At 41.8% G+C, this 15,918-nt stretch overlaps 1 protein-coding gene across 4 annotated transcripts in view; it reads right to left on the reverse strand.

Moving 5' to 3' along the window:
- Positions 1-15,918, reverse strand: part of NDUFA10 (NADH:ubiquinone oxidoreductase subunit A10) — a 44,121-nt gene that overhangs the window by 3,754 nt on the left and 24,449 nt on the right. For all 4 annotated transcript variants that reach the window (XR_012831069.1, XM_075710956.1, XM_075710957.1 and 1 more), the window contains one exon: positions 11,753-11,861. Coding sequence is in view for 3 of the 4 variants with exons in the window: in XM_075710956.1 (XP_075567071.1) it covers positions 11,753-11,861 (109 nt within the window). In the remaining variant the exon portion in view is untranslated. The remainder of the gene's footprint in view (positions 1-11,752; positions 11,862-15,918) is intronic.

Genomic DNA, 15,918 nt, shown 5'->3' on the forward strand with positions numbered 1-15,918 from the left:
CCTCCAGGAATGAAAGAGAGAGAAAACACAGCTTTCATTGTTGAGATACAATACTGGAATCAAGAAGCAAACCACCATGAAAAAGCAAATGAGTTTTGTGAGAAAGTCCGAAGCAAGCAAAGATGCTGTAATAAAAACCTTCCTTTAAAAATAAGCTATCCGCTGGCAGCCTTTACAAATAATTAAGCACAGATCATCTGCTCATCTCCACAAAAACACTGGTTTCACACAGGACCCCTGACTTGTCCTGATGATTTTTCCTTTAAAAAAAAAAAAAAAAAAAAAAAACAAAAACCTGTAAGAGTATCCTGTTTGAGAGAGCTGCCCCTGCAGAGAGAAGCAAGACCCAGACTTGATGAAATCTACACTCAGGCCACAAAAACAGTTATTCAATCCAGGATGAAGCCTGTTGGGTTTTTTGGGGGTAGGGGGGTATTCTTTTTCTTTATTTGAAGGTCAGAAAAATAATACACTTCTTTCCCTAAAACATCAAACTAACAGGACTTCTATCTCCTTCTTGAGACATTCTCCACCCTGTCTTGTCACAAGCCATTACAAGCCATTCTTGATCAGTTTTTCTATGGTTTTTCATTTAAAGTTGTCTTTAATATCTTGTCTAAATACCAGAAGAAACCATGCAATCCTGTTAAGAGTTACTCCTGCTGAGCAAACAGGAGATGCAAGATGAAAATAAATGATTACTATCTCTGCCCCGCAAATTTACAGTGGTAAGCTAGGGAGGACATCAGACCTGCTGTGACCAGCCTGTATCTATTAATTCTAGCACAAAAACAGCTCTCCCTGGTCCTCTCCAGGCAGCACATAATTGGCCCTTTGATACTTCAAGAGATTCCCAGATAACTAGATTATTAAAGCAACAGGAGCTCTCTGGGAAAATATGGGAGTTTACAGTTTCATTTCTGGGTGAATCTGCCCTCTTTAAAAGATACAATATCAATCCCAACAGAATTCAAATTCATTGTCCAAAACAAATTCCCCATGTGCCTTTGGTTAAAGACATGCAATACATCAAAGTGAATTTTATAATAAGTATTCATCCATACTCCATCGTTCACAGTGGGCCTTGGCAAAAGCAGCCAAGTTTCGGGCTATGTTACAGCCAAGCTTTCAAAATAACCCCAAAAATGGGAAGAGGAAGGCACAGTAAACAAATCCTGTATTACCTAGTATGCAGAACATAAATTCACATCATTCTGCTTGCTACCTGCACCAAGCACAAGTAACACAGACGTCCCCAGAACAGGCTCTTCAAAGCTCACATTTTACAGCCATGTCCGTAGTAAAAAAAGCTGCACAACTTAGGAACAAGGTAGGCTTGTTCCAGGGGGGAGCAAGCTGGTGATCTTTCAGCACTTATTAGGCATTTGGAAAAATACTGGATCAGGAGTCATTCCTGTTCTTGCGGTCTTCTGCCTCCCCTCCAGCAACTCACAGGCCCACCTCCTGCCAGAACAAGCATTTCCTCAATGTCACGAGGCGCCTGGATTAAAACAGCCAAATGAAAAGTGTTGCAGTGATGTCACACAACATGGCTGAATGGTCTGACTAGCATGATGCCAACAAGAAGAGGTCCTACAGTATCCATCCTCTCATCTCTCTGCTGCACGGTCCAAGCCAGCTCTGCAGCTTTGCTGGATCATTCCACAAGCTCAATCAACGCACTGATCAATCACCCAGTGAGAAGCTATTCACTCCTTCTGGCTGGGTTAGTTTTCGGTCGCTCTGCAAGATCAGTCAGCCAAACAATACCAGACCACTGCAAAGAGTCATGGGAGCACCAGGGAAGATCTGGGGATGCGGAGCAGGTAGTAGGATGTGCTTTTTTGGGTGACAACAAACAGTTAAGTTGGTGCTCCAAACTGCACCCAGCTGAAGTTCCCAGCCTGTTCTGCCCATAGCTGCTTAACCAGCACAAGGGCAGGGATGGGAACAGGCAGCCAGCCCTGAGACTGCTGGTATTGCAGCCAGAAGAGGTAAACCATCCAGCCTAGAAAAGAGATGATGGAAGGGAGATAGAACAAAGCTCTACAAAACTTGCCAGTAGCTGGGAGAAGACAGAGAGGGACTAAATATTCACTGTCTCTTCCAGTACAAGATACAGGTGCTATCAAATGAAGCCAATGGCTTGAAGGATACTGCTGGCACAAATTTAGAGGGTCTCAAAAAAACAGGCAAGTACTTGGAAGTAACTTGCATTTCCCACAAGACTTGTGCATTACAAGTAAGTTTCCCAGTCAGAACTCTAATGAAAACCAGCAAGGCCACATCATTTGCAAGTGGCTAGCACATTTACAGGACTGCTCCATGCTTGTTACCTTCAAATCACACTTGAGTAAGACCAAAGAAAAGGTGTGACTTAATGGTCACGTTAAAAATAGTGCATCCTATTACACATGTTTAATTATTAACAACACATTTCCACATGCAAGTAAAAGGAGTAGCGTACAGAGTCAAATAAATCCCTTCAAACCCTCTTAGGTCCTTCACTGACAACAGCCCAAAGAGACCTATGGAGCCATTAACAGGTTTCTCCAGCACCAAGAGGCAGAGAAACCAGTTGACCATCACACCAAAGCTGAACAGTCTTTCCCACAAAAGGTAAGAAAAGCCCTGTTATCACAGCAGCCATCTAGACAAAGACTTTGCAACACAAGAATTAAGTCTCTGCCCTCAAGAGCTTACAACTGAAGCAGCACTGAACAAACGGGACTAGAGATCTCACCAGACAAGCCCAACAGCTCACAGGTATGCCTGCGGCAGGAGGTAAATGTGAGTTCCTGCAAGGTCACTGCCAAGTAACAGATTTTTCCACTCCATAGAAATGGATGAGAAAGAATCAAGTCTTGGTCTGCTGCATTACACTGTGCAGAACTTAAAGCTGGCAGCAAGAATTATCTCAAAAAGTATGTGATAAAATTCACTGCACAGAGCATGAAACTAATGAAATGAGTTGTACCCAAAGGTAGAGCCAGCTCAAAAGAATGAAACTGCTCAACTTTAAAAGAGCATCAGTAAAAAGATGAAAGTAAGATCATCTCATCAGTTAAATTAAGAATTCTGCCACAGAAGTGTCTGTCAAAACCATAAACATGATGAAAAGTGCTATAAAGTGGTATAGGCTACAAAGTAGCAACAAACAGCTTCAGCCAGCTGTTCGCTATACGCTGCGGCTGCATTTCATAGCGCCTCAAAATAATTTCAAACCAGACATGTACAGGTAGAGCTCTGGAGAGTTTTAACAATCTGAAAAGGTCTACATCCATCAGTTTAGAGTCTGTCTTGTTTTCCAAGATTTCAGGAGCAAAAAGGATTACCATTTTTTCCTTCTATTCCTGGGCTGCTTTCTACTAATGGCTGGGCTTTACAGCTAAAATAGATCTATAAATAGCATGTTTTGAGCAGCGCTGATCAAAAAGCACTTAAAAACAGAGTCATTACTCTGCAAGCATGGGCTTATTCATCAATATCCAAACCTTTTCATTTAGTGGCTGTTTCTAACAAGCATAATAATAGCACCTTCTACCACTGCTGTTAGTGAAGACCACTGCTTTTTCCAGTAGAAATCCTGACTTTCAGAAGTTTATTGTCAGTGTTTGTTGTAGGCACACAGCAAAAATCTGAGAGAATCTAGGAACGTGTAGCTTCACATATTGGCTGTGTTCTGGAAGGGTTTGGTTCCTATGTTTCAGAACAACAGAACAAGGGAGGGGGGGTTTATACCCCCCAAACACACATTCAAGGTGTATATGGTTTGGTTTCCAAAGGATTGGCATAGACAGATGTTTGTTTACAGCTTGACTCCTGCCATTCTTTATTCAAACAAAATTCTTAATGCTATTAGCATTCATTATAGCCCAAGTAACAAGAGTACTCAAAAGCTTTATTGAATTGAGGTTAAAACAATTCCAATTTGCTGAAATTGTTCAATGAATGTAGTCCTACCCTTCATTCATTCAAAAAGACAGACAAGACAGTAGAAATCTTTTGGAAAGAGAAGTGTCCATAAGGAGGACACAGCATATTTCTTTAAAGCTGAAGTATTTTTCATTTCAAACAATGTAAGTGAGCTTAAGCAGGAATCTGATTTGTAGAAATGAATTTGTGACTTACAATTTGAACAACTACAAACACCATAAACAATCTAATGTATATCTCTAACCTTGCCTTTGCAGGACAGCCAAGAATAAGTAAGCAACAGGGTACGGCTAAGTATTTTTGTTGCAGCTTTTTTCCACAGTGCTTACTTGCCCTAGTGACTATTCTCCATAGTGGCAGAATAATACCTACTTTAGTTTTTCTCAGCAAATATGTTAGAAATGCCAGTTGTACACTATAGAGTGCAAACCTACCACAGGAAAAAGCCAAGCAACTCTATCCAAGCCAGATAAAGTGTTATACTAATTGTAGGCTTGCTTTTCTAACTGAACAGGGAAAAATGCAAAAAGCCTCTTACAATAGCTTTCCTTATGTTACATTACTCAAAGTAGCACCAGGTCTTAGCAATGCCAGTTATACATTAAAAAGCACAAAAGCACTTCTCAGCATAAAAATGCTATCAGGAAACAAGGAAGATCATACACTAATGCCATCCCAACCAAAACTGTACCACCACACCAGCACAAACACCTCAAACTAACACTATTTCACAGTTTAAGACCCATGGAGATGTTACCCCCGAGAAGCTGGAACAAGGCAGGGAGAACAAGAAATAAATCCAAGTATCCTTCTTACAGATTTGCCAAAACCTTTTCCTCATCTAGAGCATGATTTTCAATATAAGATACCACAATGAAACTGTCCTCTGAGGGTTGGATTTTTTTTTTTTTTTAAAGTTTCCTAAGAGATACAGAAGAGCGGAGTGGGAGCAGTTCACCTGCAACTTTTCTCCACTTTGCTTAATCACTAATAAAAGATCTTTCTTCCAAGCTATTTTCCTTGTTATTCATTTATTTAATAGATATCTACCCTGGCAATCACATTCCTACATGCCTATGGGATTAAGAAGGGTTTGGGAGAGGGAGGATGTGCTTCCCACATAAAAAAAGTTTTCTTTCATAGGGCTCAGTTGCAGACTGTCAAATTTGAAAGGGATTATTTTAATGCCAGTGAGATTTTACTGTCTTTTTGATTTACATAGGTACCCAGTGCCTGGGCAGCATGGTCTGTCATCTAAAACAAAACAGACGCCACTACCAAGACCAAGATTTGAGATAGTCCCGAGGTCTCTCAGGTTCCTTCCCCCTGTATCTGAGATAGATAGCCCTGCTAACCGCCCATGATATTTTTCAGGGAAGCATGGTAGAGAAGCTACATGTTTCTAAAGCAGAAGAGGGGCTGCTCTCACGCTCTCTCCATACATACAAGATTGGTGAAAGCAGAGGAGGACCAGGAAGGTGAGAAGGAGATCACATGCCTATTCCCACCCCTTTCCAGGTACCCTTCAGGAACAACTTTACCATTCCTAGGTTTTAGTTATTCTTCAGGTTCTTCTGGTCTTACCAATATTTAGCCAGGCAACATCTTGTTACTTTAGAAAGGGTTAAAAATATTTTTGCAGAGAAAACAGGAAAAAAAGCTTCTTAATTAAGCCTTTCCTAATTTATTGTACATCTGTTTTCATTTTTTCTTGGATTCAAGAGCAGACAGGGCTGGGCATTACAGCTGCCAAACACCTCCTAAGAATTAGGAAGAGAGACCTTGATCCTAAAAAAATGAAAATTTCATCAAGCCAAGAAAAAATGGCAGGAGAGAGAAAAGAGAAGATTGTATCAAAGACAGCCACTATGGTAACAATCATAAACATGGACAACAAAGATATCCTAACCTCCCTACTTCTGCAAAGGCAAGAGTACCATGGAAGACAATTCAGGGCTTAGATAAGGCTTATTGCAGCAGTTGTACTTTATGTGTATGCATGGGTAATGACCTCTGTGCATACAAGTAGTATTTGTCAAACGGGTTTTTTTTAGAACTCTATAGCTTTTCTTGTAACACAAAATCTGCAGCCAAAGACCAAGATGTTGAGGACCCCACCACAGAGTATCACCACATTAAACCTCAATGCATCATTTTGACACAAACACTCCCTGTTGTTGATCCAGACTCTGGCTTCCTGAAAGCTCAAGTATTTCTTTTGTAGTTCAGGGTGTTTTAAATGGGGGATTTGTGTCTAAGCCAGGAACGCTCTGCACTCTTAGAGGAGATGGGAAAGCTACAGGACTTCATAACCCTCCCGTTTGCCAGCCGCCATCCTCAGCCCGTTGCAACCACAGCTGCCAAGAAGGGTCAGGGCTGCACTTCACATGCAACCTGGGCCACATCAAACCTGGAGAACATCTTCCCTTAATGTTCTCCCTTTTGGGCTAGTTATGATCTTCACATGATAAACACATATTCTTACAATACTCTTTATCTTTGCGTTGTGAGGCTGAGAGTTGACTAATGTTGCAGGCTCACCTTCCTATCACTCAAAAGCTCGCTGTGTTACAGCTGTTTCCCTGTAACTACCAAGGCAGGCATCCCACACTTGAGGATTTCTCACCCCTGAGGTTGCATCCTTATGAAAAAGAAGGAAGAACCTGGGGGAAAAGCATGGGCTTCTCCTCCCCTCCAACCTGCTGCTGCTTCTCCGCTGCTGAAGGGAGGAGGATGAGGAGCAGGATACGAAGATGCAGCTTGACAAGGCAGTTGAGCTAGTGCAGCTGCTGTAGAAAGGCAGCCATGCCACCCCAGCCACACACTGCTGCTACTTCCCTTCCACAGCTCCAGTATTCACCTAACTCCAGAAACCCATTCTGTCTGGCAATCTAGCATAAGACTAGTCCAGCAACAAAAAAAATACATCCCTGCTAGGTTAGCAAGCTGAAGGGACTTACCAGAGACACAATTACGGGAGCCGGATTGCACCTTGTAGCAGTAGCTAGGTCTTTGACTAGCTCAAGCTTTTCTTGCCTCATGGTCAGCATACCTGTATTCCAAAAGTAGTTTTCCACCAAGGCAAAAGGGTGGGGGAAAAAGAAAATGAGAGCCTTCTCTTACCTTTCAGTGTCATATTTATTTACTTTCTTGATGAGTTGACTGTCAGGCAGAAAAATCTGAGCCACGCATTTTGTCTCTGCTTAATATGCAGCTGCACTGACAAGGATGGACAAAGCAGAATCAATACTGCTGCCAAATAAGCCTCTGCTTTCTTCAGGTGGTGAATATGGCACACATGCAAAGTTTATCTCACCACAGAAAGTGACACTGCACAATTAGATGGTTCAAAGGAGGTCAATAAGAACCATCAAGGAAAGGAGCCAAGGGATGGATGTTGAAGTGTGCCAGGGTCACCAAATAGCCAGTGCATGGTGGGGAAAAGCAGTAAGAGGGTAAAAAAGGAAGGTAAGTACGTGGCTCACCATTTTGATGCAAGAGCAGAAAGACAATTCAGACTGAAAGATGACAACTAAAACTGATCTAAGAAAGCCTTACACAGAGGCACACGTACTCACTGGAGCTGGAAGTTGTACCGGAATAGGAAGCATCTCTGAAGGTAGTTCAAGAGTATGGGGTAAATTCTTCAATGAATTCATCACAACTGTCTGCCTCAAGGGTAAGGTACACATCCCTGACTTCCTTTTTTCTAGTTGCATAAGTTAGGCTAACAAAAGATACAACATTTTGATACGGGATTTGTCTTAGTACAAAAGGAACTTCTAGGAACCTAGGCCTGTCTTGTCTGAAGAAGAATCTGTGTGCCCAAGCATTTGGTTATTTTCTTTAATATACACACCAGCACATATACTTAAAGAAACCCAGCAAACTATAAAGAGGATAGGATACCCCTCCCACTGTGCAATCTTACACCCCAGAGAAAAGATGGGGGGGAGGGCAAAACCCAAAAAAATCCTAGAGGATGAGATGCAAGCCACAGTGTTTAAGCATACTCATGAAAATAGTCCTTTTCTCCTTCAGGGTTTCTTAGACTTGTGTTTAAAGATGTTGGGGCAAGCCACTGGACAAACAGAGGAGCTGGGTTACGTGAACTGGGGTTGGGGTGAGTGGGCTAGCACAAATGCTTTCTACTAGGGCTGATGACATGAGAAGAGAGACTAGATTTTAACCATTTTGCTTTCACCTTGAGTGAACACCAGCAAACACTGGACTACAGGCTCTGGTACACCTTGTGACAATCAGCCCACTATTTCTTTTTGGTCTTTTTGAACACAAATTTTACACAAATGAAATGCTGATCATTTCACTATGATCTGCAGTCAACGGAGAGGTGGCAAAGACTATTTTAACATTCTCCAGCTTTGTTTTCAGAAGTAAAAATGTAGGTGATGGCTTGAATACAAGTCTTAGGCAGATGCACTTTTATGTACACAGAAAAGAGCATGCACGTAAAGGAATCCTTTTTTCACCACCCCTAGGAGATTTAGCAGGACTTGCCAACAGCATTCGGGAGTGTGAAGTACATAAGTACATTATTTAAGTACACTGATTCCATTAAACAGAACCATTTGTTTTCGTCTTCTCTGCAAACACATCTGCCTAAGTGCTCCAGCTTCACAGGGCACACATGGAGTCTGGAGCACTATCCATGGGGATTGTGCACGGTTGGAAGAAAGCAGAGACATACAGCAGTTGTTAAGAAAAAAAAAAAAAAGAGTAGTCAAGTCTTTACTAGTCTGACAGTTCCTAAAATAATGTTGCTTCACTTAAGAATGAACATGCTTATCTCTGATCTACAGAACCTGACTAAAAGGTTACTTTTCTCTTGCCAGAAAAGCATCCTTAGAAGTTTATGAATGCCTGAACAGAACGGCTGAACCCTGCCAGATGACTTATGGTAAGAGAAGGAAGCAGAAAGCCACCTCCTCACATGTGAAAACTCTTACAAAAGAAATTTAGAGGATATACATAAAAAAAGCAAGTTTCTAGTATTCAGAGCTGTACGTGGCTACCTCATTATTTTGCAGAAAGGCACACATACTAAAATCTTGGACTCTAAAGTGTGTTTCCTCCTCCTTCTCAGTTGCTTCTGACTAATGAATATTTTGAACAATGAACAGCTTCTGCCTGAAATTTGCGAATCCCTGAAAAACACCATTATTAGGCAGCATGAATTGTGTGCATGCAACTCTGAAAAGCACAGCAGTTAGCTGCCTATTGGTATGATCAAGGATTTATGACTAGTTATAGGATTGCCAAGGAAAAAATCCCCTACGCAATCATTGTATTTATGTGGTAAACATCATTGCACTAACTTTAAAAGCATGTACTTCCCACAAGGAAAAGTTAAAATTCTGTAATTACACCATAATTAAGTCTTTACTTACAAGTCATGTGAGCCTAGAATCTGTATCTGTCTTGAAATGCAAAAGTTGTAGCACAGCTGTAACCATCCCTGCATAAACATGGGCAAGGCGAGGGTTTACAATTCCCTCGTTAGACCCAGCAACCTCACAGCCAAGATGTGTATGTCTGGAAGTTCATCTGCTTTTTCTGCCAGGACTGGTTGGTCCTCATGCTGTATTACCTCTGAAAAAAAGTCTTGCCTTACAAAGAAATTCACATCTTGATTTGCTAAACAAAGTTGGAGGGAAAAACACAGATCTTCAAAGTTGCAACACAAAGAACTGAATTCTTAGAACGTAAAACAGCAGGTGGGGCTGGCTTTGTGCTTTCCCCTCCGGTAGCTTTTGGGAAATAGGAAAACTCAGCATCTTCTGCACTGTGCACCATCCCTATAGACCCCCCATCCCTGAAGGATTACAAGTGTCTAAACATTCAGAAGACAGAAAAAGAGTAGCTAGTATTGCCTGAATTTAACAGAATGCTTCATGAAATGTACAACTCCTCCTTATTCCAAAGGACATTATCACCTTCCACAGTACTTTCCTGAATCAGGGCCTAAAAGCATGCCTGCAGAAGGGAGATTATATTTTGGCAATGGTTTTTCACACTGACAGTGCTTCTGCTGTCAACTAACTGGCATCAAGCAGAGCAATCCGGGAGCCCAGCTTTCCTTCCCAGGTATTCATATTCCTACTCCTAAGCATCCCTTTGCAACATCTGCAAGGCAAGTCACAATTTTTCCTGGAAGCCAGCTATTTGATGAGCCAGGACATTCTCAGTTTCTTGTCAGCACAAAGAGGAATGTGCTGTTGTACAGTTAGAGAAAAAAAGGCTTTCAGAAGTATTACCACTGGCTCTCAGCACGCAGCACCGAGGTCACATCTAGCTGTGTGTCAGGCAGCCTCAATAATTCCCAGCTCCACTGCAAAGTGACATTTCAGCCAAAAAACCCCATCATCTTTGGGAAGAAAGGCACCATCAGTACAGATGAATGCTGCATGCTGGCAACAAGTCATGCAGCAGATCCTTCTGAAATATGTGCTGCACACACACAGACGTCTCTTGGAATGAAGGACTCCAAAAATCCTTAGTCTGAGTTGAAGTTTTGGACTTAAAAATGTGATACCAAGAAGCACAAAATTCTGATAGCAATTTCTCAGATGGACCAGGGAGTTTTCAAACCCATTAGACAACCTCAAGGAGTACCGAGATGCTTTCTGCTGCTTTAACCGTTAGCTTTAGCCCCTTTTACAAGCTGGAAAGACTACTTCTCCAATGAGGCAGAACAGCATGAACCCAGGAGCCTCTCCACTTCACATTTAGCTGAGGAGGACCAAATTATGTTGAATATTCACAGGAACTTCTGAACTGACTATTCCAGAAGAAAACACTGGTAGTCCAGAGTTTCCAAACAAGTCCACAAACCTGTACCTTACATTTTAATTTCAGTAAGAGACTGTATACTAACAGGAACAGAAAAATTATAGTGTTTTGACTATGCAAATCATGGTTTACAACAATTTATATAGATCTGCCTTCCTCTGCCTTCAGTGATTGCTTAAAACCACAGTGGCAGAGATGATTTCAATCCAATTTGAAAATATACCATCACCTGTAACTTCAGTTTGTTTAATCAGTACTAGCTGTCATCAGTTCCACAATTTCTCTAATGAGAATTTACAATATCTGGGCCTTAGGAAAACACCGCGTGGTGTGAGAGGACCCCATGCCAGCTAAATAACAATAAGCGATAGGGCAAAGTACTAAGTCAAATGGAAGCCGTTGTCTCCAGAACCAGAAAGGCAAGCAGCTAATTAAAACAATGTGTGGGAGCCTGCATGAGGTGTAAGAGAGCGCTGGGCCACAACAGGCTTTGGATGTGTGCCCGCATACAGAAACACACTATTTAAAGCAACAACAGTTTTGAGAAGCAATGTAACATTCGTATCTCCTCAGCCGACTCCAGAAAAAACACCCCCTTCCCTCAGAATTTTATAAGCAGTCATCTTCATAGTGAAGTCCCCATGGGTTTCCAATTTTCTTGTTTGACTCAAAGGATTATTTTCGATTTCAGAGGTCAGAGACTAATCGGAGCAGAAGAAATAAAAACAAATGAAAACCACTTATCCTTTAGTCCACATCTAAAGATCAAAAAAGAAAATCAGCTTACGAAACAAACCATTTGCTTCATTATTCCTCTTGCGGGGAAGTTAGACTTCAAAAAAGGTGGGGATCTGGACAATATCCAGAACTTACTCTTAGAAATGCGTATCCCTGTGCATGAGATTGATGCCTAGGCTGTGCACAGGACAGTTATGAACACGCTTACACCATGGCAGGGACAGTTGCCCAGCTACTATACAACTGCTCCCCTTCCAGTATTACTTACCGATCGATAATCATAATAGATTTTATCATATTCATTGCCTCCAATTGTGATTTCTGGAATGAAGCGAGGAATGGCTGTAGGATCCAGCACTCCATCTTTGTCCTGAACACTGAGGGGAAAGAAAGAAGGAAAAGAAAGAAAAAGGAGCAGTTAGTCCACATCCTGCCCCAAAGACAGCAACATCAATTCTGAGTTTGACCAAATATTAAAGAACCACTTTTCTGTTAAGTAATACTTCCACAGGTTTTTGGCTCTTTTCCAGTTATGATGAATACATAGTCCTTTTCCTCACACAGTTCCTAGGGGTGTGTTTTGGGGGGGTTTTTTTGGGTTGTTTTTTTTTGTTTGGTTTTTTTTTTACTCCCTTGCCTCCAGTTTGCTCCTGCTCCAACTTCTCCCTACTTCTCCATTCCCTCCCCCAGGTTTTCCTCCCTGAAGATGCTGTCATCCCTAGGAGCCTCCTCCATAAGGTACCCTCTAGCTTTTTGCTTTTCTATATAAGCAAGGCAAAAACAGTGGTTTTATTGAATCCCACACACAGTCTTGCTATATCAACTTAATTTAATTGCCTCCTGTTCAATTAGTTTTCACAAATGAACCCTCACAAGGATTAAAGTAAGGTGGTGCTCTTCCCCAGATTCCCATCCTAAATGGATTGACACTGAGGCAATCACAGGGTTTGGAAGCAGGCAGCGCCTCTAGCATCCTACCAGGGAGTAACTGGGGGAAGCTTGCTGCAGCAGCTGTAACAGCAAGTATCAGGATCCACCAAAAATCCATGCTGCGCAGCGCCAGCACTTTCAAATACCCCAAATTTAGAATGTCTGAGAAACTGCTAGAAAGCCACCTTCTGCATACTGGTATTATACATAGACCAACAGTGCCACCTATACATATTTGGGGAAAAATACATCTGTTTGCAGTGGACAGTGACCAAATTCTAAATTCAACACTTCAAACTCTGCAAATTGTGTTGTTTTCAGTGAAATGCATTTCCTTACAAATATTTACATACACATAGAAAACATATGCCATGAGCAAAGCAAAGTTAATAATCTTTAAGCAATTAATTTTTTTCCCTAGATCACAAATTTTGGGACCTTACCTCACAGCACTGAATAGTTTCAACAAGTAAACTAGTCTGCTAACTTACCTGACACACACACTGTAAATCATCCTACTACAGACAAATTAGTAAGGAAATTCAATAATCTAGTAAAAGTTGAGGTGGGAGAAGGTAAGGATAAATGCCCTTTTACAAGGCCAGGATGAACACCAAAGATGCTTTCTATAAACTACGACATTATTTATCTTCACATACATTAAATGTGTATTTCACACACTGGAAGCCAGGAAAAAAAGCCCTCATTTGCCTCCTCGCCAACACAGCAAGAGCTCTTTTCATGACATGCTAGTACCAGCCCTCCTGTGGGCCACTCCCAGCCTTCCCACTCCAGGACAGCTTGCAATAACTGAGCTGGGATGGAAGAGCTTGTCCAAAATGGTGATCTGATAATGCAACGGGTTTTATTTCTGAATCCCAGCATATTCTGGGAGAAGCACATTTGCACCTACTACATCTCTTGTCTTGGGGTTCTGCCAAGAAGGAATCAGCTCTAATACACACTGCTAATTAACCTGGAACTAAAATAAACAGACCCCAGCAGAAAGCAACCCTTCAGGTACCAGCTCGTCAGTCCTGAAGTACAGTCCATCCTGCAATCACACTTGTAATCAGTACCAATGCTATGAGCTTTAATCTGCATTTTCATTGTGCAGAGAGTAGAGACTGCAAGCTAAGAATTTTGCTTTGAACAGGACCACATGCAGGCAATGTTTAAAGACCTTGCTGAGCTCAGGTTTAACAGCAGAGGCTGTGGAAGTTCCACTAATCCATCAGCAAATAAACATCTCTGTCCCTTCTTCCCACAGAAATGGGAGAGTCCACTCTGCCAAGTAGGAGCAGATGTTCTGGACCTTACAAGTCTGTAGGAGAAAGCAGATAAAATTTGTCCAGGTATATATGAAGTATAAATTGACACATATAAATGGAGTCCAGTAGTCAACCAGTCTGCAATTAATCCATTCTTTCATGAACCTCAGACCAATGGCAATTGTAGACGACAATTCCCAGGCACAATCTATTTTAATTTAGTGGCCAAGATGGAAAATCTGCTGTTTTAAAACTTCTTTGCTCTCACAACCACTGCCTCCAAAGAAACCACTGCACAGCAAAAAATGCAAACCTACTGCTACCAAAGATGGTTTCTCCAGTTTCAGCTCTGCTCTGCACCCTAAGAAATAACTTTGAATACTAACTAAAAGCACCACCCAAAGACACCTGCCACAACAATGTCTTTAACCACAAAACCACATTTGCTTGCCAGAACTAATTCACTGCTCAGCAGGAAGCATTTAAAGGCACCTTTTATGCTTCCTTAGTTTTCTCTCTTTCCCCCAGCACAAAAGGATCACTATTTATTATTTTCTGGCACTTAACCATATTTTCTTGAAGCAGCTCATCATGCAGTAGCATAGCTTCCCAGAGCGTGCTTTACCTACCCATACGATTATGTGACATTTCAAACTTAACTGAGAACATGTAAGTGACTGCATGGACCTAATACTGTAGGAACATTAGATTTTAGCTCACCATCGTTGCAACCATCCATAATCCTATTAGCTAGAGCTCTTCCCATTGCTACACAGGAATCGCACTCGTAAGTACATTACAGCTCATCTATTCTCCAAAAGCACCTATTACACACCCACTTCATACATTATGTCCAGCACGACATGCACAAGCAGGTACTGAGGAATCAGGACTGACACATTCCTGCCTCTTTTCAGAGGAGGAAGTCCTGTTTCCCTTACAGGCAGCTTACAGCAAGGATACACAAATTTTTCAGGGAACCTGCAGAAACCTGATGACACACAAATAACTTCGTTTTACACATGGGGGGCAGGGAGGGGGAAACGGGGAAGCTAAGTCCCAAAACTGCCTACCACAGTGAACATTAGAAAGTCTTATGAACATGCTTGCTAAAGGTGCAAGGCAGGGTAAAGGAAGTAGACTGCTTGGAAAAAAAATAAACTAGTCAAGCAAACAAAAAAAAACAGTTTTCATAGCCTGAGCTATGCTTTCTCAGCAACTTATGCTGGCATAATCACAAAAACTGAAGTGACAATACACAGTATTAGAAAACCACACTTCCTACCTTAAAAGCATTCACTGGCCTAAGAGGCTTAGAGCTAGCAACACAAAAGCATCCCAAGTTAAATTCTGCACTTATACATGAAAGTAACTTGAGAAATAGCAGGTGGATCGTACTGGAAAACAGACTCTTTTCTTACACACCTTGAAATCAGCTTCTCACCAACTGGTGTGAAGCCGGTTATTGTGTTTCAGGTTTGAATCTGAGCGAGTGGGTGGCATTCATTCCTCTGCTATTCACACCTTATTACCTCTGCTAGGGTTCCTCAGCCCCTGTTGCAGTCAGCTTTCCCACCTCCTGTGGGTAGGGCACAACATGTGCAAGTGAGCCAGTGAGCGTGTGATATGGTCACGATTTTGCCCATGCTTGTGAGAGCAGGGGAAAGGAGAAATGCTCCTGGCTCATGCCACAGGCACATAGAGCTGGGTGGGAGAGATGGTTCCTGCATCCAGCTCTTACTGTACTGACATCCTCTGCTGCTGTGCTCATTCAGCAGGCACACAGGACAGCTGCGGACTGTGTCCCCCATGTGTCTTTCCTTGCCTGTCATTTCTTCCTTGACCATTTTCTCCAGAACTTAACAAAGGCAGGGCAATGACATACAGACCTCCTTCTGCCAAAGAGACTCAGACTCCACCATTCAGTTAGGCAGAACTAGTATGCCATGCTCAAGGTGAACCATGGCCATTCCCTTGATGAACAACAAACACTCAATGAACACCAAGAAAGAAAAAAAGAGCCTTCCAAGAAAAGCAGGTCTGCAAGAGAAGTTGAGAAGGTGCAACAACAGTTCTTCAAATCTATAAAAAGCCACAGAAAAGAGGAAATTACAAAAAACTGTTTCAATTGAAGCAAGAGAGAAATAAGGTGCCAAAGGAAGCAGTTTTTAATAGTGCCAGAAGTTTTACAATGAATGGTTTATAATATTTTGGAGTCTCCATGACAAAAAGT

This window comes from Pelecanus crispus, chromosome 5, assembly GCF_030463565.1.
Source record: "Pelecanus crispus isolate bPelCri1 chromosome 5, bPelCri1.pri, whole genome shotgun sequence".
Classification (NCBI taxonomy): Eukaryota; Metazoa; Chordata; class Aves; order Pelecaniformes; family Pelecanidae; genus Pelecanus; species Pelecanus crispus.